The sequence below is a fragment of the Mya arenaria genome, chromosome 10 (assembly GCF_026914265.1).
Source record: "Mya arenaria isolate MELC-2E11 chromosome 10, ASM2691426v1".
In the NCBI taxonomy this organism is placed as follows: Eukaryota; Metazoa; Mollusca; class Bivalvia; order Myida; family Myidae; genus Mya; species Mya arenaria.
The window spans coordinates 33,099,345-33,124,537 of NC_069131.1; the positions used below are offsets into that span (position 1 = coordinate 33,099,345).

At 34.4% G+C, this 25,193-nt stretch overlaps 3 protein-coding genes across 3 annotated transcripts; 2 read left to right on the plus strand and 1 right to left on the minus strand.

Moving 5' to 3' along the window:
- On the plus strand, positions 1 to 6,614 carry LOC128206528 (multiple epidermal growth factor-like domains protein 6). The gene is made up of 5 exons (XM_052909069.1): positions 1 to 1,006; positions 4,984 to 5,104; positions 5,230 to 5,315; positions 5,707 to 5,853; positions 6,357 to 6,614. Exons 1-5 carry the CDS (start codon positions 133 to 135, stop codon positions 6,386 to 6,388), a joined length of 1,260 nt encoding a protein of 419 aa, XP_052765029.1. The 5' UTR covers positions 1 to 132; the 3' UTR covers positions 6,389 to 6,614.
- Positions 6,615 to 6,778: 164 nt separating this feature from the next.
- LOC128206527 (receptor-type tyrosine-protein phosphatase kappa-like) lies at positions 6,779 to 17,060 on the plus strand. The gene is made up of 16 exons (XM_052909068.1): positions 6,779 to 7,024; positions 7,182 to 7,269; positions 7,565 to 7,629; positions 8,308 to 8,344; positions 8,529 to 8,632; positions 8,785 to 8,910; positions 10,479 to 10,627; positions 12,284 to 12,419; positions 12,545 to 12,673; positions 12,789 to 12,891; positions 13,160 to 13,236; positions 13,433 to 13,567; positions 13,842 to 13,970; positions 14,219 to 14,376; positions 14,621 to 14,756; positions 15,271 to 17,060. The coding sequence occupies exons 1-16, from the start codon at positions 6,812 to 6,814 to the stop codon at positions 15,367 to 15,369; spliced, it is 1,884 nt and encodes a 627-aa protein (XP_052765028.1). The 5' UTR covers positions 6,779 to 6,811; the 3' UTR covers positions 15,370 to 17,060.
- A 5,791-nt stretch (positions 17,061 to 22,851) lies between these two features.
- On the minus strand, positions 22,852 to 24,400 carry LOC128204607 (tyrosine-protein phosphatase non-receptor type 20-like). Its single transcript, XM_052906010.1, has 4 exons — positions 24,274 to 24,400; positions 23,830 to 23,987; positions 23,399 to 23,534; positions 22,852 to 22,938 (listed from the first exon to the last, which is right to left on the minus strand). Exons 1-4 carry the CDS (start codon positions 24,364 to 24,366, stop codon positions 22,852 to 22,854), a joined length of 474 nt encoding a protein of 157 aa, XP_052761970.1. The 5' UTR covers positions 24,367 to 24,400.
- Positions 24,401 to 25,193: the final 793 nt, after the last annotated feature.

The window sequence follows — 25,193 nt, forward strand, 5'->3', positions numbered from 1 at the left end:
AAATGCGGTAAAGGCTGCATAAATGGCAGTTGTGATACTAAATTAGGTAGTTGCCAATGCAAAAACAATAAATTTATTAAATCAAAAGCATCAGGGTATTGCCATGAGTGTGTGCCCGGACAATATGGTCCAATGTGTGAGCAAAGCTGTCCTAAGATGTGTAATACATGCGAAAACGAGACAAATTGCGTTTCATGCAATGACGGGTACTTTGGGGAATCTTGTAAAAAACCTTGCCCCGATGGGTGCAAGAGCAATACTTGCATAAAGAAAGACGGATCCTGTTTAACATGCAAACATGGATATTACGGAAAGTCATGTGGAAGCACCTGCCCGGAATTATGTCAAGTATGTGACCACTACGATGCATGTTCCGAATGCAAAGCTGGGTATTCAAATACACAGAAGCAGTGTACATGTAGAACTGATATTTGCGTAAATTCGGTAGGTTGCGACTCATGCACAAATATTTCATATTATGCAAATGATAATGAGTGTTGCTTGGGCAGCATCGATAACTGTGTTTCCTTTACAAAGACGTTTGATAACATTCATTGTAAAATTTGCAGAAAGGGGTATTTTCCACACTACAATGGACAATGTAAAACCTGCAATTCGCAATGCGTCGACAGTGAATGCGATCCGTCTTCGGGAAGATGTCTTCATGGATGCACCCAAGGGTACTGGAATCAAACCTGTGACGATGAGTGTGATCCAGAATGTTTATCTTGCGATCACGCAGATGGATTGTGTTCACAATGCAAAAATAACACAAAATACGGACCGTTCTGTACAATGGAATGTAACAATACCTGTGAAAACTCCATGTGTGACATTAATGGAAATTGTACAAATGGATGCATTACGAATACGTTTGGAAAGTATTGTGAAAACACCTGTGATGAGCATTGTACACCAAATGAAAACAAAACGATTTGTTCCGAAAAGACGGGAATGTGTTTTTACGGCTGCCAAACCGAATACAAGGGGAGATTTTGTCCTCAAAGTAAAGAATTTTTATTTTATTATTTTCCAGTATACTTTGTCTTTATGATACCTGGGGCGTATTCATAAAACTTCTTAAGTTTTTCTTAAGAAAAATGAAATCTGTCTCAACTTAAGATAGGAATTTCATTTATCTATTTCTAGTTCTATTCATAAACGTTCTTAAGTAGTAGTTGGTAAATCTCAACTTAAGATATGAAGGATTCCTAGGAATTTCCTCAGAATTTCTTAAGTCCCGTTGCTATGTGTTGAATACTCTTTAAAGAAAAAATGCGCCAAAAGCTACCGTCTATTTTTTACGGTTTTGGAAGCAAATTTGTATCCTTTTGTTCAATTTTGGATAAAGTACTATTTTAAAGTCGTGTAATAATTGGCAATAGTTTAATTTAAGAAATCAACAAAATCATCAGTTTCGGCACAATTTCTCTGTGATATTATCGTACATAACCATGAATGTCACCTTAAAGTGCTAAAATGCATTTATAATATTCATTGTGAATGAACAATTGTTCCCGCGCTATAACCACAGCTGAGTGACAAGGTGTATGGTAGAGAAGCCAGGCTTCGTGACATCAATTTCATTTTAGTTTGGGATTTTTTTCTTGAAATTGGGAAAAACGTATACTTATTTGGCATTGGGAATTGGTCAGATATTCTGACCCATGAATTTCAATTGCGGATTTAGGCGCGCGCCCCCTCAAAAATCGTCGAAGTAACAAAATAAGCTCATAATACACCATTCCGATTACAAATTGCTAAATTTTTCTTGAGAGAGTAACCCCAAATCCACATGCAAACAGTTTATGCTATGCACATTCGGTTCTAAAGGAGGGGCGCATGTCAAAGGTTGCGCCCCTAAGAAACGCCACCTCAAACTTCAATTCCGGAGCCGCCCCTGTGATGGGCAGAAAAAGGCCTATTCAGTCAAACATGTGACTCCCTCCCTGGATTCGATAATGTGTTTACATACTGATTATAGAAAAAATAAGACAAAATCAGTTTAAAAGAGTATAGAGAAAAATTCTTTGTTTCAATGTAAGATCATAATATATTTCACCGAATGAGCACCAAAACCTTATTTTCACGAGTGGCGTAACCAAGAGTGATTAATATACTATTAATATTAATAAGGTGAAATATGTTGCAATCTTACACTGAAACAAGCAAGTTCCTTTTTATGATATGCCTAAAATGATTTAAAATTACAGTTCCTTGCAGTATTTCGGAAGGGGTAGTCAAAAACGCAACATTATTTTGGACACTACGTCGTTGAAATGGTGTCCCAGACTTGTCGTGTTCACACGCATGTTTTAATAATTTGAAGTTTGGGGGGGGGGGGGGGGGCGGGGCGGTCAACATTTAAATACAGTGAAAAATATCAAAATGTTAATTCACAGTTTGAAACAGTGAAATACCAGTTTTAGTTTACTTATAAATTTGTATAAATCACAGGAAAGCCAGGGCTTAATAGAGGATAATTGTTTTTTTAGTGTAAGAACATTATATATTATTTTGTGAAAACACCTTGTGAATACTTACAGTAAATAAAAGTAAATATTTCACCCGTGGCTACACCACTTGTGGACTTGGTGTTTGGTGCTCACTCGGTAAAATATAATATGATCTAACACTGATATAAATAAAATATCTTTTTTAAAATATGATTTAAAAGGATATTAAATAACAGTTTATTGAGATTTTTTCAGAAATAGAAAAATATCAATTTATCTGATAAATCTCTGTAAGCAGCTGTAACATATAAATAGCATATATAAGAAATAGAGGATAATTGAAGTTGTGAGATTATACCAAATATGAGAGCACTCTGAAGCTATTGTTTTTAGTCATTGAACTGTTTAAAAAGGCTTACATAACTATCAAATCATTGAAGTCAAGAGTTATGAACGCGAGGTTTCAGTTTGGTGGCCCTTATAACAACGCCAAGGCTATCCCAGTACCTTCAATAACCTACCAGCTGCCACAGCTTGAGTGCGAAAAAGTGGTTACAGCTCTTTTAGGAGCTATAATAGAAAAGAGCCAATGACACTTCCGAGTGAGAGACAAATAGAAAGGCTCATTATATAAGTATGATTATTTATTTTACATAATATAACGATTATGAGGGCTTATTTGAAAAATCCGGGAATGCAGTCCCAAATAAATGTGTTTCATGGGAGAATCATTTGTATTACTCCAAACATTTACAAAATAACTGAAATACATGTGAACTTCACTGAAGAGTAAGCACATTTAAATGGCAATGCATTCCTCGATTTCTCATAAAGGCCTTATAATTGTGGTATTAGGTTGAATTACGAGTCATACTTACTTTATCACGATGTCCGCTCTTTGTCTCTAGTTTGTAAGTGTCATTTGCTCTTTTATCTATATGTAGCTCCAAAAAGAGCTGGAACCATTGTTTCGGATATGCGCACAGGTCTTAGGTTGATATTTGATTATTGTTTATGATTGTCCAATTTTATTTTGACATTTAAAAAATGTCAATTTTATACATTCATGTTATACAACTGTCATCAATACCTACACATGTACTTGTACATGGCATACATGCTATCAGCTCCAACTGCATACATGGACTGGATATCCTAAAAAAAAAATAAGCAGAATGATAATTCGTCATTTTGAAAAGATGGGGGTGGTAAAGAAACAGTTGCCAGGTTGAACCAGTTGACAAGAGCACCCTGCAAGTATGGGTGATCCAACTATCGAGGGTCCAAGGGTTTGATCCCTATGATTATGCACCAGTCAGTTGTAACCACGGCCCCACAGGTCCGAGGATTAGCGGTGATTTTGACTTTCGGTCCAGCCACCCCCCGTAAAATCCTATCCCTGCGGGGACAAACTGCTAGTCAAATCCATGCCAAAAGACCCCGCACCCCAGGGACATCCTAGGTTAGGACCATTCCCCGCTATTTTTGGTGCGAAAACAAAAACCACCGCAGTCACTCGACACTGCGTGGAAAGTAAAAACATGGCTCATTTCCCCCGCTATACCCGGTATACCCCCGGACCTGGGGCGGGGGAGGGGGTGTGGTTACAATTGACTTGGGCATTACTTTACCTTTTACTGGTGTCAGAAATAATTGAAGTGACTTAGTCAGACAGTCAACGATTGTGCTACTTGTTTACTGATAATTAATTGGGTAATTGTACAGGCAGACCATTTTTCTTTCAGTATTATTAAGACTGACAATGTGGCAATGTTTCAGAAAAAAAGTGGTTCCCCACCCACTGAAAGTTTCTTTAATTTCGAAAACTCAATCAGTTAATGCATAAATCCTTTGATAAACCGCTTACTGAATTAATAATGTTTCTTTATTCAAAGATATATTCATAAAACTTACTGTAAACGCTGAACTTTTATCCGGTTGATGTTGTTTACGGAATGAAAAATCGCAAATACGTTGGTCAAGGTCAAATATGGTTATTTGGATCAACAGAAATGTACATAAAATACGCAACGGTTTCTAAAGAGCGCAACATTCATATGAATTTATCAAGAGCAAAAACGTTCAATAATTTAATTGTTCACAATGAGATTTAGAATAACATTGACGATTATTTCATTTCAAGGTGACCGACTCTTACCATTAAACGACTTAAGAACTTTCCTTAACTATTTAAGACACCTCCGACGTTGTCTTAACGTTTTGCCCGATTTATGAAAAACTTAGGAAATTCTTAAGATAAGAAGTTTTATGAATAGCACTTAAGAAAACAATGGTAAACTTAGGAAAAAATGCCACACTTAAGTCAACATCTTATCTTAAGAAGTTTTATGAATACCGCCCCTACTTGAGGGTGTATTTTGCGCAACACTTAAAGTGATATCTCGTTAATACAAAATAATGTATTTGTGCAAGACAACTAGAGTATTTTTGCTAAAAAGTATGTACCTGTTTTGCTCGTTATTCTATGAACGTTTGATCTTTCATTTCACTCTTGGAATGTCCGCAGTTATTGAAACAGAAGCGGGAAAACAAAACTGGCCAATAGCAGCACTTGGTGTTGGTATTCCCGGAGGATTTGTAGTTCTTGCTGCCATTGTGATTGTTGGACTGTTTTTTCTTCGACGAAGGTAATAAACTAAACATATATGTGTGTCTTAAGGGAAATTAATTTTACGCATCAGTTAATCATTCTTTACAACTTATTCTATCAATTGTAAACATTAACTAAAACAAAATGACGATGTTATTTCAGAAGAGTCAATTTGAAAATTAAAAGCAAAGCACATGAAAAAGAACCTGAGAACTTGTTGGAGATGTACCCCAATGTGAACAATGGAAGTACGTATGAACTACTTGTTAGTAATGATGTTTAGTGTGAGCTTATAATTAATGGTGTTTGAATGTAGAGTAGTAATTATTATTCTATACTGTACCTTTATGTTCCAATAATGTTCTAATAAGAGATTTTTATGCCTTGACAATGATAATTCACCTGTATAAATGTAAAATACATTGTTTAGTTGGTGGTCATCAAGTCCGACACACTGTTTCACTCCGGGCGCTCCGGTTTTCCCCACAGTACAAAACTACACACCCGCACAACAAAGTCCAATAGAGTAACTTAGTATATATATTATCTTCCTTCTCTGTTTTTAACAAATATTTAATCGACCAATGTGAACACGGACCAATCTGTAATGAAAGATAATTGTCACATTCATTTCCCCAGGAACCACCCGAGCAAAGAACCCTAAGGGGGATACCGACAATTTTCACTCTGTCACCGTCAACGGAATTCCCAATTACCATAGTCCACCAACAAACAGGTCCGGAAATGAAAGGACGCCTATCATGACAGAAGACAATCTAGAAATTGGTAATGTTGTTATTTAAATTAATATTATAAAGTTAACTTATGCTTGTGTTATTCTCGTGTTATATGGTCCAGTTCATTGTTTGTAAAATGCAATTATTACAGAAAATATATTACAAAAAGAGTGTGACAAATCGTTCGGAGAGTTAAAACTAAGATATTTAAAACAAATTTTAATGTTAGTTCAATAAAACATGTATTGACTCTGAAGACCATACTTTTGGAAAACGTTAGAAACAACATTCACCAAGGTTTTTTTGCGTAATTGGTTTATCACATTACCACGCGATTTTGCCTATGTGTTCGATAAAGGTTAAAAACCCATCAATTTGGAATCAGTCATTGTGGCCGAGTTGTTAAAGAAATCGCTTTTCTTAATATTTCTTGACTGTACAGCGTAGGTTAGCTCCACACTAAAACCAAAATATGTCATTATACTTTACTTTATATTTTTCTGCACTTTCAGTATTAAGAGGTACAATAATTATAAAATCAGCGTTTTTCAGATGCATTTTCTGAAAGAAATGGTCAACAATGAGCAATCCTCTTTGAATTTGCCAGGCGAATATTCATGTAGTGTTAAATCAAGGTAACTAACGATATTGCAGCAGACTATTTTCATGAAGCTCATGTTAGATCGATAGAACGATTTTGCAGGCGAATTAGTTTGTTTTTTTCCAAAAGGTCATACTAACCCAATCTAACAATATTGTGTTTGAAAAATCTCATTCTAACGATTTTGCAGACGAACTTAAGTTTTAAGAAGTTCATGTTTTCACAATCCAACGATAAATAAAACACATTTGTGCATTTTTCACTCAATCTAACAATATTGCAATGGTATGTGTGCTTTACGGCAGGTCATGTTATCTGAACATGACGATATACTAGGCAATGTTAACGCAATCCAAAGATAATGTAAACGTATATGTTCTCATAAATTTTACAATATTTCTAACAAATGTGTGCTTTTGGAAAAGTCATGTTATCTGAATGTGACGATATTTCAGACGAAGATGATGCTTATGCAAGGGAAGCCGCAGTAATATTTGAAGAAAATGGAGGTTTTTATTATAACAACGCTGTAGAAATTAGCAAAATCAAATTGCAAGTAACCGATCTACCGAAATATGTACATAGTCTATATTTGAATGACCTAGAAGAAGAATTTCAGGTACTGTGTGTCTGATTCAATTCTGACTTTCTTAAGGATGAAAGTTACGTGCAGAATGTCGAATTGAGATACTTAATATTACTATATAAAATGTTCAAAAATAATAAATGTAATGACCTTTAACCCGATTTTTTTATATTTTATTTTTAACTTGCAGAAAATTCCATACGGTCTTGTAAAAGCCTATGGTGTTTCACAAACGAAACTCAACATGCACAAAAATAGGTACAGAGGAATCTACCCGTGTAAGAACACTTCCCTCAATACAGTTTTGTACAATTTTGTTTTCATTATTATTGTTTATCAAGCAAGCGTCACTGGTGATATCAATATTGGGTTCTAATTTGATAAGCGTGACATCATTCAGCTAATTGTTTAAGACGTAACTGGCCGACTACACATTTTAACAAACGCATGCTGCCGAAAACAGAAGGGCAAATATTCCAAGATGTGCAAAATAATCCTTAATGCTGTGGGTTCATATACTATGTATACCAGATTTATGCGTTGCAGGAATGTTTTAAACCTCTTTGATTTCAGATGACGATACGCGAGTTTTAGTTCGCGGTGGAGAAACAGACTACATTAATGCAAGCTTTATAGACGTATGTTTTTTCTAACAGAGGCAGTGGTAGTGTAAATAGTTTCATCCCATTATATAAGTATGTTTGTTGCAATATAGGAGTCCGTTTCATTTAAGTTTTTATTAAGTTAGTTTAAAAAAAGCTTATAGAATTTATACCGTTATTTTGCCAAATTAATTTGAATTAAATCACAAGTGAACTCCTGTTTCGCTGATAATTCCAAGGCGGTTCCCTAAAATGCAAGATTAAAGATTGTTAATGTAAACATATGAAACATGTTATTGTTTTGTTGATACGCTGTGTGTGTGTCTCGTTAATTGTCTGATAGGCCTTAACCGTATGTCTCTCCAAACTGACTCATCAAAACATAATTGAATGCCGGGCTTGACACTCCATCCATTGTGCTTTATGAATAAAGGCTATTATTGTTTAAACAGAAACTATGAGGACATAAATATTTCCGTCTTTGTAGCAAGTGTAATGTAACACTTTGTACAGAAGGAGGAAATTATGTTTTCCTTAAACATTAGAAACCATATTTTAAGTGTACATGCTGAGGGATGGCTGATTTTACTTAGCCGTCTATTGTTTAAGCCACTGATTTGATACACATTTTACTGCATACTTGGTATGGAGTGAATATAAACTTTCTCACTTAATAATTGTCATTATAAAAACATGATTTATATTTTCTTTCAGGGATTCAGAAGGCGAAATGCATATATTGCTACATTGGGTAATGTCACATACTTCTTTCACCTTGATTTGTAGTCTGACAATACAATATTAAAACTACCTTAGTTAACGACAAACTGTGTGGACTAGTAACCAAGGTCCTATTAAAACCTTATTGATTACGTGTATATATATGTGCTATGTATATAAATGCGTATTGTCATAATAACTTATGCCATACTTAGGTCCAATGGCTAAGCAGCTTGGCGATTTCGGCCAATTCTGGCGAATGGTCTGGCAACAGAAAGTGGAGAAGATTGTCATGGTGACTAACTTGGTAGAGGGAAAGGTAAGGTAATTTTTAACGACGTATGTAATCTGACATGATGTTTAGGGCATTTCAATCTAAATGACCTTCTAATTACATTATGGTTGCGTAATTAAATGACAACAAATGGTTTTGAAATACATATTGACAAATTGATGAATATTTCTTTGCAGAAAACCAAATGCGAGCAATATTGGCCGGATCATTATCAAAGAAATATGTACGGCGATATAAAGGTTGTGTGCAAGGATGAACAACTGTACAAAGATTTCATTTGGAGACACTTTACTCTTTTTAAGGTACAATAAAATTTCTAATCGGTCTATTGACAGTTCGATTTAATGATTAAATGCTTGAGTGCTGCGGTTTGACAGTAAATGGAAGCATTTGGACGACTTATAGGTAGATCATAAAATACAAAAGTTATGAACCTGATATACAGTTGGACACCTCTATTCCGAACATCGTTTATTTGAAATTATCGCTATTTAAAAATTAGTTTTCTGTTTCGATGTTATTCCATCTTTGTTTAACTATATTCTTAATCTATAATCCGAAATCGCTATTCCAAAAGAAAATCGCTATTTGGAAGTAAAGATTGCGGTCCCGTTTTGGTATTTCACACCTATTTATCAAGCCTAATTTCGAACTCGATCATCTTATAGTTTTTCACACCAACCTGCGCTATCGAAAAATCCGGAAAAATGCTTTTAAACTGTGCTATGTTCGGAATGCATTCATGTGCTGTCGTTTCGTTTTAAATTTGTATTTATGTTTTTATAAAGAAGTATAATAACGAGTTATTCGTAATTCATTAAACAATAATTCAACAAACATACGAAAGATTCCTCAACCCGAATGTACCATATTTTGTAAAGTGTAACCCACATTACAATATATCAACAAACATACGAAAGATCCTTCAACCCGAATGTACCATATTTTGTAAAGTGTAACCCACATTACAATATTGACGACTTAATATTTCAAGTCAATAATTCAACAAACACACGAAAGATCCCTCAACCCGAATGTACCATATTTTGTAAGGGTAACCCACATTACAATATTTACGACTTAATATTTTAAGTCAATAATTCGCGAACGCTGTCACTTTCTGAAACTTCTCAATTCGAAATTATTTTGTTGGGTCCCTCCAATTTCGGATCAAAGGTGTTCAACTGTATATATATATATATATATATATATATATATTTGTACTCCTTCGTCCGTAATTAATATTTCTTAACGTTTTTACAAAAACTAATGGGTCATAATATATGTGATTGTTGAGAAGTAAATGTAAAAACGTTAAGAAATAACAATTACGGACAATGGAGTACGAAAAAAGTAAACACTTTCTTATTATTTAATTGCATTTTCTTTTCCAATGTAAAAGATGTATGTTTAAAATATATTTTTTGTTGAAATAAAATATTCGATTAAAGTAAAATGTCCTTTAAATAATGTCGCGTGCAATGATCCAACCGAACATTTAACTATGTAGACAACAATTATAATAGGTAACGTTTATGCCTGTTGATGCTTTTTAGCGCTCAAAGAATTTATCCGCCAATGTCTGATTTACAACCATGAAATTAAAATTGCTGTATATGTCGTTGTTTAAAATTAAACCGAGTGTTTTTTTAAGCCTAATGATTCAAAGGTTTCAATTTGAGTCGTTATATGTATGATGACAGTTCCAAAGTAATTAACAGATGTATACACGTTTATTATATCATTAATAAGTAAAAGTTATCAAAACAAGTATGCATGGTAGATATATATATATAATCATAGCATTTAAAACATAATAATATAATCAAACAATTTTTAACGTATTTTTCTCCTCTTAAAATGGTTCCAGAATTCGGAAAAAAGAAGTATTCATCATCTACAGTTTACGAGCTGGCCAGACAAGGACATCCCTGATGATGTTACAGCATTTATAGAGTTTAGACACAGGGTGAATGCCTTGGCGAGTACCTTCGATGGACCAATAGTTGTGCATTGCAGGTTTGATATCAAACTTTGGTTCAGAAATACTGATAATTACAGTCTATTTCTTGGTCTGTAGCGAATACAGAACACAAATGAACAGTCTAAAACAATATGAATTGAAAACAGAAAGTCCATTAAAGTAAAGATATAATAAATAAACAATATCGTCGCACCGGCATCGGTAATAAATCCAAATCCGTCTTAGTCAGCAGTCGATCGGAGTCCGTCTTAGTCAGCAATCGATCGGAGTCCGTCTTACTCAGCAGTTGATCTGTCGAGTCTGTGTAAGTCAACAGTCGATCCGATTCGGTCTTAGTCAGCAATCGATTCGAGTCCTTCTTAGTCAGCAATCGATCCGTGTCCGTCCTAGTCAGCAATCGATTCGAGTCTGTGTTAGTCAGCAGTCGATCCGAGTCCGTCTTAGTCAGCAAGCGATTCGAGTCCGTCTTAGTCAGCAGTTGATATAAGTCCGTCTTAGTCAGCAGTCGATCCGAGTCTGTGTAAGTCAGAAATCTATTCGAGTTCGTCTTAGTCAACAGGTGATCCGAGTTCGTCTTAGTCAGCGGTCGATTTGAGTCCGACTTAGTCAGCAGGTGATCCGAGTCCGTCTTAGTCAGCAGTCGATCCGAGTCTGTGTAATTCAGCAATCTATTCGAGTCCGTCTTAGTCAACAGGTGATCCGAGTCCGTCTTAGTCAGCAGGTGATCCGAGTCCGTCTTAGTCAGCAGGTGATCCGAGTCCGTCTTAGTCAGCAGTCGACCCGAGTCCGTCTTAGTCAGCAGTCGATCCGAGTCCGTCTTAGTCAGCAGTCGATCCGAGTCTGTGTAAGTCAGCAATCTACTCGAATCCGTCTTAGTCAACAGGTGATCCGAGTCCGTCTTAGTCAGCAAACGATTCGAGTCCGTCTTAGTCAGCAGGTGATCCGAGTCCGTCTTAGTCAGCAATCTATTCGAGTCCGTCTTAGTCAAGAGATGATCCGAGTCCGTCTTAGTCAGCAATCGATTCGAGTCCGTCTTAGTCAGCAGGTGATCCGAGTCCGTCTTAGTCAGCAGTCGATTCGAGTCCGTCTAAGTCAGCAGTCGATTCGAGTCCGTCTTAGTCAGCAGTCGATTCGAGTCCGTCTTAGTCAGCAGTCGATTCGAGTCCGTCTTAGTCAGCAGGTGATCCGAGTCCGTCTTAGTCAGCAGGTGATCCGAGTCCGTCTTAGTCAGCAGTCGATCCGAGTCTGTGTAAGTCAGCAATCTATTCGAGTCCGTCTTAGTCAAAAGTCGATCCGAATTCGTCTTAGTCAGCGTCGATCCAAGTCCGTCTTAGTCAGCAATCGATCCTAGTCCGTCGTATTCATCAGTCGAGACCCGAATCCACTGCACTGGAAATATATGTTTCTAAAGGGTGTTATGAAAAATATAAAAAACAACTCTAAAAGTGTAGCATAATTTGTCAACATTGCCTTTTTGATGTGTAAATATAAACCAATACACTGGTCAAAACAGAAAAAAAAGTGAAAGCGATCTATTTCAAACCCAACATAAACCCAATGTATGAAAAAGAAGTCTCAACTTGAATGGGACAGTTCCGTGAATTCCACTTAATTCCGTTTTCAAAATGGCCTGTTAACTTTTGATAAAAACAATGTTGCTGTCATAGACAATTGAGTTTGTGTACTTTCAGTTCTGGTGTAGGGAGAACAGGAACCTTCATAGCACTAGACATTCTTACAAAAGAGGGTGAGGCAGAAGGAGCTATAGATATCCCGGGATGCGTTATTAACATGAGACAAAACAGACCCAACATGATTCAGACTTTGGTGGGATCATTATTATTTGTTAATTACACGTAGTTGTTTAGCACAACTTGTAGGAAGTACAGTTCTTTATTCATTCGTTGTCCTTCAAAGTGTCACACGACACATATATATCATTTCTATTTTAGAGTCAATACAAGTATATTCACCAAGCTTTGGTCCATACATTGACTCCTGATTGTGTGTTTATAAGAAGAGAGCACTTCATTCAATATATGGACAAATCAAGTAAACAGGAGATACAGGAGCAGTTTGAGGTAGGATTGTTTTTCAAATTAATTTTCCATAATGTAACAAATCGATATTTGAAATATAAACCGAGTGTGTAAACAAAACTTTTAAACGCACTGTTGCATTTCAATTATACTTTAGAGATTGCAATCGGATCATGAGAAAAAGTCGGATAAGGAATTGTTAGCTACGAAAGAAAATCGGCTCCTGGCAAAAAAGTACAGGAAACACACGGATATGCCAGGTACAAACATTATATCGCCTACAACAGTGTAACATATTGTCTACATTGGAAGCATAATGTAAACATCAATATAAATTATTAAGCAGAATAAAACTCATATATAAAAAGTAAAACTTGTTTTTCGTTTTTATAAATGTAGATAAATGTTTTGAATCTGTTATAATACAATACTTACATGCTCTCCATTGTTTGCCATTTACCTTGCTTAGTCCGTTGCATATTTCATTATGTAAACATGACCTATATGTTTTGTAATGTGTATTGTAAGGTGACTCCAACAGACCGCATCTAAATTTGTTGATGAAAACAGACGAATCCGATTACATCAATTCGATATACATCGACGTAAGTGTATTGTTTGCATTACATTATAATTTGCTTTAAATGTATGACAGGTGTCCCGTCCATTCAAATGCTAATACAATATATATACTTATGGCAAGAAATAAAGGAAACACATTGTCTAAAAATACAAAAGCCTAACAAAAACAGAACGGGAAAAAAAGCATTACTATGTTGTTGTGACGAATTTTTTTTTCAGAGTTTTAAAACAAAAAACCGCTTCTTGGTTGCAAAAACACCTCTGCCTGACACAGTTTACGATTTCATTGCACTTACTCTTCAAGAAAACTGTTCCTGTATCGTTAGTATGGAGGCAAACCTGGAAATGCATAAGGTAAACAGTTAACTGGCAAGATAGCTAAAAGATGGCGGTAGTGTTTTTGTTTTATTTTTATTATTCATTTCTTACAACACATGGCGTAGGTATTAAGGCAGAACATCTTTAGGTATTGTATTAGGCCTAGAAATCATTTAAGGCATGAATTTATGCTTTTTACAAAAACAGTTATATATAAATCATATTAACACCTGTAATACCCTCTTTTTTATCTCATTTAGGTCTGTACATGTTTGTTCCTGCTACCTCAATTATTAATTGTTTTATACAGGGAATAGGCTTATACTTTCCTGGTGACAATCAAAAAATGAAGGCGGGAATAATTTCCGTACAATCATACACAGCTCAAAGTGCAAGACACTTCGTTAAAAGAATGCTGCGTTTCAAGCAAGAAGGAACGGTACGAGTTCAGACATATTGATTGTGCACACATTAGCGAGTTATCATTCTCTATATTCTTTGTTACGTTATATATACGTTTATTCGAATACAACCCCCCGAGTATTTTGAAAAAATGAATGTCAGAAACAAAAACAACAATAATAAAAACACCATCACAAAACTAACAACATAAGCTGCCCTTAATACATTGGAAAAATTTCAGCGAAATAATTGCCTGTAAATATAGTATGTTTTTTTGGAATAAAGCCCAAGAAAGATGTGACAATTCCACACTTTCAATATTTGGACTGGGATACAAAGAACAACGTTCCTAAGTCGACAGAATGCTTTCTTGCCTTCATCAAAGAGGTTGAAGCCGTATCCAAATCCTCTAACCTGGGTGGACCGATACTGTTGCATTGTTTGTACGTACATTAATTGTTTAAGTTCCAGTTCAGCTCCAAATTTCGTCTTAGTGTATTTTTCAAACATTGTTTTGTTCATTATCTGTCACGTTCAACCGACTATCTCTGAAATATTAAAACTATACTGACAGTGTGAAGAACACTGTAAATTAAACATCCAAAACATATTGAAAGACAATTCGAAGCTATAAAATAAAGCATTTTTGTTTCTAATTTCTAAGACGATATATAACATTTTTTATAGAAACGGTGCTGGAAAGAGCTGCCTTTTTTATGTTGTCTCGATATTACTTGAACAATTGGATAGAGATGATGTAGTCAGTGTGGTCAATGCGGTGAAGAAAATCAGATCTAGACGACCGCTTGCTATTCCAAATAAGGTAAATATAAAACCGCTTCTCCAAACAGATGATTCATATTGAATGGTACAATAATCTGCTTTGTAATGGGTTTGTATCACAATAAGACAATGAAAACCACAGTGACAAATAAAATAAGAAGATAATTAACAATGAGTCTATTAAGAGGCAGAATGATCAAGGTTCAACAAACACGAATAAGAGTCACACTTAAACTTTACTGGTTTCATATGAATGTCCATAAGTCATATAATTTACGTCTTTAGTCCTATATATGTGCGGTATATAACTTAATATATGCACTTATAGTTTTCAGATTCGAAATCTTTGGCAGTATTAATGCCAAAGTAACCATTAAATTTGATTATAAATTTAAATTCGTTGTTGCAATGTCATGACATTATGTAACTTTATGACGTTATTAGGTCAAATGTACTGAATTGTTTTCATCTGACGAAGGCTAGATAAAGTCGAATATTTTATCAGTTGTTCAGCAGTTTAATCACTGCATTTTTGTATAAAATTGATATTTAAGGAACAGTTTTACTTCTGCTACGAGTGTGTTCTCCATTCCGCGAACGAAACAGATAAAGCTGTGTATTACAGCATATGTAGGGATATCCAGAGAAAATGAACACGGCTGAACAATTCGGAACAATGGCACACATAAGGTTGATCTTGACTTGAAAGTATATACGTTTGTTATTCATATGATGACACTCTTCTGCATCACCTTCATGACATAATAACAGACCACTAGTATTTCACCTGTCAATATAAACATTGTATTGTAATTCTCATTGTATTTGGTTGCATATATTAATGCTTTTATTATTTTTACCATATTGTAGGGTTTTTTCTTGTTATAATTTTGAATTATTCTCTATAAATTTCGCCCAAATTTCACAAAAAAACTTTAGTGTATCTCACTATCTTATTTCGTTTAGCAAAATTCTTTACTTAAATATGATTTAATAGAACAAAAAGTAGTTTATCTTATTAACAAGTACTTTATCTGATTGCTCTTAAATAGTATGTCCTTATCAAACATCATTTCTCTTTAAAAAGAGAATATTACTCAATATAGACCAAACAAAGGTAGTGTTCTGGGCTTGATCCGGTTATAAGGGTCTTAAGATGTTTCATGACATTGGGGCGCAGAACGTTATGAAACAGTCAAGGCTTTATATGCGAGCGTACAGTATCAACATGTGTAATTGATAAGTAACAAAGATGTTGCAATATATGCACGCTACTTATTGTACGGTAAGCTTGCCTATATGTTACAAAATACATACTACATCAAATCCTCGTGAGTGGAATTATTCAAATTATTATTATTATCATGTAGTTAATGTATATACAAATATGTTATATTGTGTTTTAATGGGCTTTGTACATACTTGGAATACACATTACATTTGTAATTTGTAAAAAAATAGACATAAGGAATAAAAAATATTATTTGTTGTTGTATTTAACAAGGTTTTTACGTATGTTAAAGTGTTTTAAGCTTTTATATGTAATATAGCATTTCAATTGAATTTCCGTTTGTGTTTTATTGTTAAATCAGGAAATGTATTGTAGGAGCAGATGTGCACGCAATAGTGGCGTTTATGAATTATGTGCAGTACTGTTGCTTAACAGCTTATATTACTATAATTATGTATTGTAGATTTGTAAGAAATTATGTACCTGAATTCCTTAATTTTCTAAATACTGTCAATAGTCTAAACCATGAACTTTAAATAATTTGTATTTTTAAATAACCTTTAAATAGACAGTCTCTCAAGTGTCAAGACAGCCATCGATTGAGCATGCTATATATAATATTCACTAGGGGTTTATCATAATCCTGATCTAAATATAGAATATCATTCAATTAATACATTCAATGTATTTTATTTAGTTCTTAGTTTTTTTTTTCATATTTTCATTAATTGACGAATATGACGGGAATCAATCAATTGAAAAATTCCGGTTGGGTTCGTATTGTATTCATTGCCATCTTGATTGTTGTTGAATTTAAATGGAAAACAATCTATTGACTTTTCCGGAATCAAAATTTCCACTTGCTGTAAAGATCAATGTTGACAGAATATTGCCATATGTTTCAATAGGGTTCATTGCTTATTATGTTGAATTTTCCTTTAGGTAATTTTGTTTTTACTATGATATCTTTTAGAAAAAAACACAACTAATATCCATGTCAATATCCATTGCATTGACACAATTGCATATTTATTGATATGCTTGACCAACAGTCATTATGACCTTATCAGAGCATATTATTTTTGTATTTCAGTTCTCTCAATAAACGTTCACTTCCAGTGTTTTTGTTCTTGTGACATTGATGGTGAAAATGTAAAGCATATCAACCACTATAGCGGTTTCTCTTACACAAAAAGTACAAATTCAACCTCACGTTTTGTAAGCTGACCATTGTGCATAGTTTAATAATTACAAACAAGATCTACCAATGTAGCTGAATGTAATCTGAGCTGTTAGACAGCATTGCAATTTGCAATACACGCCATATTCATACGACTCATACAAGTAGAAACGAAATAAGGGCTATGTTGGAACATCTATTCTGTACTTTACTTGTACCTTACTTGCGTTTCATATGTGTGCAGTTTTATAGACTTAGAAATGATCAATGATCGTGTTATTTCTGAGTGTGAGTTTATCTGCTTAGATAAACTTGATAATTGCAGTCTATTTCTTAAAAGGGAAATTAACTAATATTCGATAAAACTTTATGTAAAAGATCCGAAAATATGTTTTGCAATTCAAATTTCTACGATAGTTTGAGGATGTTAACAACAAAAATATAAATTAAATATACGCGCAGTCAATGAAAACGCACCATAGAACATTATGATCATATCTGACGTTGATGTGAAGCTCCATTATAAACCCAGATTAAAATGAAGTTTAGGCTATTTTGAAATGTAACACTTGCCAAATGACATAAGCTTGGCATGTGCATGTTATATTACAAATCAGACGTTGTATGCGCTACAGGGGGATGGTATTCCACCCATCCCGAAGCGCCTGCACAAGCTCGGCCATATTTTTGAAGACGTGACGTCCACTGTGTACCTGAATTTCAAACTGGTCCCAATGTTCAATGAAAGTCAAGTCTGAAGAGAAGGCAGGCCAGGGCAAAACATTGATGTTCTGACGTTTCATAGAGTCAGTAGTCAGTCTGGCGGAATGGGGCCGTGCGTTGTCCTGTTGGAAAATGTTTACATCACGGTGATCTTGTAAGAAAGTCACCAGGCATGGTTTCAGGATGTCGTCGACAAACTGATGGGCCGTCAGATTTCCTTGCACTACTAGCGTTGTCTTGTAGTGCCAGGATATGCCTGCCTAGACCATGACACTGCCTTCTACCAAGCTAGAGTTGTATGACGCAACAGTCGGCGTACCGTTCACATCTTCGACGCCATGTCTTACGCTTTATGTGTATGCGAGTAATCATATATTTATTACATTCATATAATGATAATTGATTTTAAATGAATGTGTTGTTGTTTTATTCAATTAAGAAAAGGAAAATAAAAGATGTTCATACAATTAAGTTCATGGAAAATAAAGTTTATTATTTAGTAAAAACTGTTGGTTTGTTTAAACGTTACTCGTTATATTGCTAAACCGTTTTGAACATTTTAATCAGCAAATCAAAATCATGTAAAACACATATAACAGACCTGCTAAACAGGAAAATTTGCTCGATAGCCGCAATTATGACAGGTCCTTCCTCTCGCTCTTCCCGCCTTCAACTGAACGATTTATTAGCAAGGCTGCCCACACATCGATCTGTTCACACAGACATTTGTGTATACATGTCCGCGGGCTTTTAGGCATTGGTCTAATACAATTGAAATCATAATGCGATCTAATACTTTAAGTGTATATGAATTCTATTTAGAACAGGCATCATTTCTTCATTAAATGAATTGATGCATATTTTATGACAGCAAGTAAGTTACATCGAAGTGTCTTCTGGTGCAATTTAGACTTAGGTTTGGAAAACATTCTTTTTTAAATGCTGGTTTAACTTAACGTTTTAACCCAAAATGAATGTTGACTTATGCTATTTGATAAACGGACGAGTGTTGTCATCTACATGAAATGCTTATGTTTTCTTTTGCTTTATTAGTTAAATTTGCCTTATTATTTACGCAACTCTAGCTCCACATTGACTGTCCTATGAGCATTTCTGTTAAATAACTGTAATCCATGTGTTTAATACAAACCTTTCATGCATGACTGGTTTTGGTTTGTGAAGCGCATATTTTGTTTAATAAGGTATATTTGCAACCAAGTGAGGACCAGTCGCTATTAGCATGCATAATAAATATGTATGATGTTCATGATTGCAAGCTAGTGCATGTTTTTTTATCTTTTCCATAATTTGTATTTTGAATAAAATCTAGTTTTTTGCAATTGACAACTTTTATCATGAGGTCCCAATTTGATGTATTAGATTATCATAAATATATTGGGATAAGTCGACACATATTTACATGCATTGGCTGTGTGATTGCTTTTTCCGAGACTTGGGCGCCTATCCCTATAGTAGACTTTATAATATATATACTATTTTTTATCAAACGTAGGATGACAAAATGTGCATAAGGAAATTGGGGTTTAATAACCGGGCTACTGCTTCTGCCACAATGACATGTCCTCGATTAGTTGTATGTAGCCTCGTCATGAATAGTTATTACTTTAAGTCTTGTAAAAAAATGATAAGTGTCTGAGCAGAGAGCAATAATTGGTCAAACGGAACTAGTTCAAATATACATAGATGGATTTCGGCTATTGTAGAGAATAAACATTTAAGGGTTATAAATGTGTCACCCATAAAAATCCATGTGGTAGGACTTTAATTTAATTTTTAACTGTAATTTAATTTGGAATATATTAATTCATTTCTCGGTGACACCAATGTATAAATGGCGTTTTCTATAGAAAATTATCAATTATTATGAGGTTGATTGTATTTCGGTGAACATTAGACTATAAGTAACAACTAGGTAGGTGCTTGTTTGTTGTACTAAAATGCACAGCTGGTAGCTGAGTGGCTTAGGTGGCACATGCGTTGCTTGAAACCTGTATAATATTACAAAAGACTAGTTTTAGTAAAAGAGGATCATGCAAAGCAGGATCGTTTCCATATAATAGGTGTTGCATTGAATTGTAATGCATCAAAGACCTGGCACCTGTGTAGCGTTGTTTAAATGAGTGTTAAGGCCAAAGATCGAGAAACACAATTGTTGTCTCCAGATCGTCGAGACGGAAATATTGTAATATACTGTCGAAATGGTACATGAAATAGCGACGGTGTTTTGTGCCAGACCTCTATTATAATGTACCAGCATCGTTATGAAACATTGGAACGTCCTGAAAGCCGAAATATGAAAATAGACAACGAGTTGAGCTGATTTATTTTGGTGTTTAAGCTTGCATATTTAATGAACTTAAATCAAACTTATTTTGTTTGGTGATACGTGTTTTCATATAAATATCAAATAAGCATTGACTTACATTTAACATATTGAGCTATCCGCTGTACATCATAGAAATGTGGTACCCTTATTCAATTTGGTAGATTATAATGATAGTTATCTTTTCTATATCATATTGGAAACCTTAAGGGGGGAGATGGAAAATAAACTGGATTAAGTGAACGACCCTAAAAATATATGGTACTGTAGATGATCTCTAATGAACTCACCAGTCCATCTTTTGCTGACGAAAACTTCAATGATACAGGACTGGAAACTGTAGCTTGATGTTGATTAGGACAACGATAATGACGTTAATGTGTCAAATACATTTGGCGCAAGTAATAGTTTGGTGAGTGGGACACACTTAAATTGTTGTAGACGGTATATGCTTAGACGGAGTGCTTAGTATTGTTTCTATGTTCTACAAGTATTTTACAATATAAATCGTAAGCGTGAATTATGGTTGTTACCAGCGGTCATAATCCTTTATGGCATTACCATTCAATTAATTAACAAACTGGGTGGAGAATGCTTACTATAATTTACTTACATAAAAAGTGTACCTATCGAGTGTGCAAGAATTATTGAACCAAAACACCATAATAAAAACTTCCATAATAAAGGGAAACAACGCGACTAGCAAAATGCGGTGGTAAGCAACCGATTAAAATTGTCCAAGAACCTTTCTCTGCTTGTAGAAATAAAAGTGCATCGATTACACCAGACTCTACGTTTTCGGAGGACCTCCATCCACATACTATATTAAGAAGCTTTACATTTGGAAATGATAAAACACTAGTGTTTCTAATAACGGCTCATCTAATTATTGAAATGAGAATGGAAATCAAACAACAACACGCTGTCTCATCTTCAAAACATTGAATAAATAAGTAATTCGTTATTGTTTGCACGAGATATATAAGTTAAGTATTGTCTTATTGGCGAAGGGGCACGTTTTCAGAGTTGTTTGGGTTTATCTTGATTCAAATCATGTTGCCTGCGTTGCTGACGCTGCCACCTTCGATAGTCACTGATGAATAACGTATTATGTTGTATGTTGCGTTTATAGACGTATTAACGAATTTTGTACAATATCGCCTAAAAAGTATTTAAAACCTGTTGAGAAAACCCTAAGTTTGCAGAATTAAATATAAAAACTCAAAGTCAAAGTCGGAATTGAAATAAGTAGTAGTTCGACACACATAAATGATGCTTGCGAGTTTGTACCTTGTTATAAATTAATTGTGGTATAACTGAACAAAGCTTTTCTTTGAACCTCAGATAGGTAGTGAATTATAACGTCACAGACAAAGGAACTTGGTCCAGCCAGTCACAGAGAAGAACATTTTTAAGTATAAGTATATATACAACATATGTGTTTGAATTAGGTCAATGTGGAGCACTTAAAACATTTCGATACATTCATTGCAATTCATATAATGCTACATTACGTAAGTAAATAAATTAAACAAACCAGAATCCTGTTTTAGAAATTCATCGATGTACTGTAAAATTTATATCAAATAAGTTTGATTGAGGCGTGATATTTTTGTTCTATGTTGACCATTCCACATTTAACACGTGGTAAGTTAATGAGACTACCTGGTTACATGAACCTATTTACAACTAATATTAGAAACGAACCAGGCGCAAAAAACAACAAATTAATGTTATATTTCATCTTCTTTTAATCAATATAATGCATATATTTATGAATTAACTGTATAGTATTAATAGAAGTGCATGTTCAATGCTAATGCAAATTGATAGAAACATAGAATATCAGAGACCTGTTTTAAATTAAGAATATAACCAATATAAAACAAAACATATACTGTGAAGCAATAATTATGCCCATCCGAAATACTCACATGAAAACAGTCTTTAAACTGTACTATAACGTGTATATCTTCCTTTCTTTGGAACATTTATCAATGCAAAAACATTAACAGTTTAAATACAAAGGTATTATTATAAAAATGAAATAAAGCAGTTTAATTGCAATGACGTAAACACGTTTACATGTATATTAAATAACATGATAATTTTAATGTACAATGCATATATTAAACATTAAAGCAATACGTACTGCATCCACTACATCAACTTCACGACCAAAATTATTCACAACGCGTGCGAAGCTCCAGTTATGAGCGTTTCAATCACGAGGGTTCGTTGTAGTATGCTTTCTATATTATATCGGCAAGCTTTCTGTACAGGTAGAGCTGCGCAAATATTGAGATATCGCTGTATCTTATCAAATGTTACCTATTGCACGGTAAGTTTGCATATTAGGCCTTCTCTATGGGATATAGTTCTGATTAAATAAAACACCCTGCAGAATGGTACAATCATAAAAGTATTAATTATGCAAATATATGAGTGTTTTTCACAACACAATGTTTTGACTGACAGATGAAATGCTAGCGTTTGCTAAAGTATGTGATAACGATTATGCATAACTGCAATCATGTTACGTTTGCAAGTGTCCCCATGTCTGCAAATTATGAATAGTGTAGCTGATCATGTCATATTTATCTTTGATGCTCGTGCCAAGGGCTACACACCAAGTGTTTCAAATTGTTCAGTTGTGTTCATTCCCGACTTGTGTTGTAATACACATCGTTATCTGTTGCATTCAAGGATTGAATAACACACTCGTAGCAAAAGTAAAACTGTTCCTGAAATTGCAGGAAAAATTGCAATTGTAATAATCACTCTGCATAGCCAGTCTTTTTACATATCCAAACGGAAAGCAAACTACCATTTTAATAATGCTATTTGATACGATAAACAACGTCATAAATAGTATGACGTCTAGGCGATACAACGACAAAAGTACTTATTCGCTTATGCCATCTTTGGCATAAACACTATCAAAGATGCCGATCTTGAAATAACTACAAATATTTAATCATGTAACACACAGACAAATGATGGACTCAAAGAGTAATATAATACAAACTATTAAAGTTTATTCTTGTTCATCAAATGAAAATATCGTTCATGGACATTAAACAAGCAGTGTCTTAATGTGTCTCTGTCTAGTTTGTCCTTGCGGTTTTCGTTGATCGTGATACAAACATGATATCAAACATGTTTTTACAACATGATTTCTCCGGAAGTTAGATTATTACTTACCTTATTTGGAATGGAAAGCGGTCGTCTAGCCCTGACTTTCCTCACCGCATTAACCACACTGACTTCATTATCTTCACTCAGTGTTTCAAGTAATGTCAAGACAACACATAAAAGGCCGCTCTTTCCAGCACCGTTCCTGTCACAATGTTAATACATCGCGTAAACAGTGGGGTCTACGGTCGTTTTGGATATCAATTGCCTTTATATCTGCCTACAGAATATCTTATTTATCTCAGATATACTCGGTTCATCGTGATATCAAAGGTACTTTAATAGTAATATATATGCAAAAAGCTACAGAAACATGCTCAGTAGCAATAAGTTTAAACATAAACCCGGTTTAGTGGCAATGGGCTTGCCAAAGACATAGAACACAAATTCACAAACACTAAGAAAAGGCGACTTGGGGCTTATACAAAACTTGTACGTACATGCAATGCACCAGTATCGGTCCGTTCATGTGAGATGATTCGGATGCGTCTTCAACCTCTTTGATGAAGGCAACAAAGTGTTCTGCCGACCTCGGAGTATTGTGACTTCTATCCCAGTCCGGATGTTCATAGTGTGGTATTCTGAACTCCGACTTGGTCTGTAATCCAACGAAATCATAATATTTACAGGCAATGCTTGCAATATAATATCACCAACGCATAAAGGGTTGTTATTGCTTGCGCTGTTGACGGTGGTGGTAATACTGTTGTTGTTGTTGTTATTAGTGGTGTTATTGCTTTTGTTTTCATTTATTTTAGACTAGAAATCACATATTCGTTTCTAGATAAACTTTCAGAAATTGTTAGAAATACATATCAATTTTCAAGCAAAAGATAAATGACATTTTGTTATTTTGGTAACAATCATACAGCCTTAAAACGTACTTTTCCGTCGTGTTCGAAATGCAGCGTTCGTTTAACAAAATGTTTGGTACTTTGATCTCTGGTGGAAAGTATGGAAACCAGACCTTTCTTCATCGAGATATTGTCACCAGGAACCTATAAGCCAATCCCCTGGAATAAACAATATAAATAACATGCAACAAGTTGTTGTTGTTGTTTTTTCAGATCTAAATAAGATAAAGATAATTGAACATAAATTTCAAATCGATACGGAATGTATTAATGTTGAGACTTTATAAAATTAGAAAGTTATTATAAAGATAACTAGTGCTTGATGAGTAAATTTTGCTTATTTATGAAATTTACTTTAAATTAAAGCACTTGTTATATATTTCTATATAGTTTTACGTGTAATGACGTTATTTCATGATGGGTACGTCATTTGTTATATAAACGAAATGGTGACAATTAGAACACAGTAAAACATCTAATGATTTGTGTCAAAGTACAAACATACCGTTTTCATTTTCAAAGCATATGACATGTCAATAATTTACCTGTGTCTCCATACTAACAATACAAGAATACTTTTCTTGAACAGCAAGTGTAATGAAATCGGAAATTGTGTCAGGGCAGTGGTGTTTGTGAAACCAAGAAACGGTGTTTTGTTTTGTAACTCTGAAAATATATATAAAGTGACACATTTGATTTATTATGTTACGTTTCGCCTTTGTACAAAGTATCATTCAACATTTCATTTTACTTTTGACATTGTCGCTGTTTTTTCCATTTATCATCATTTTCAAAATGGTCCGTTTTATTGATAACGAGAGTCACACATATGCATTTTTTTGTAATAGGGAGTTTTGTCGCTTTTCGTTTAGCGTATGCTAGGCTTTTACATTAGGTTTTTATACAGAGATTTATTTTACATGTATTTTTATTTGACATTGTCCATGTAG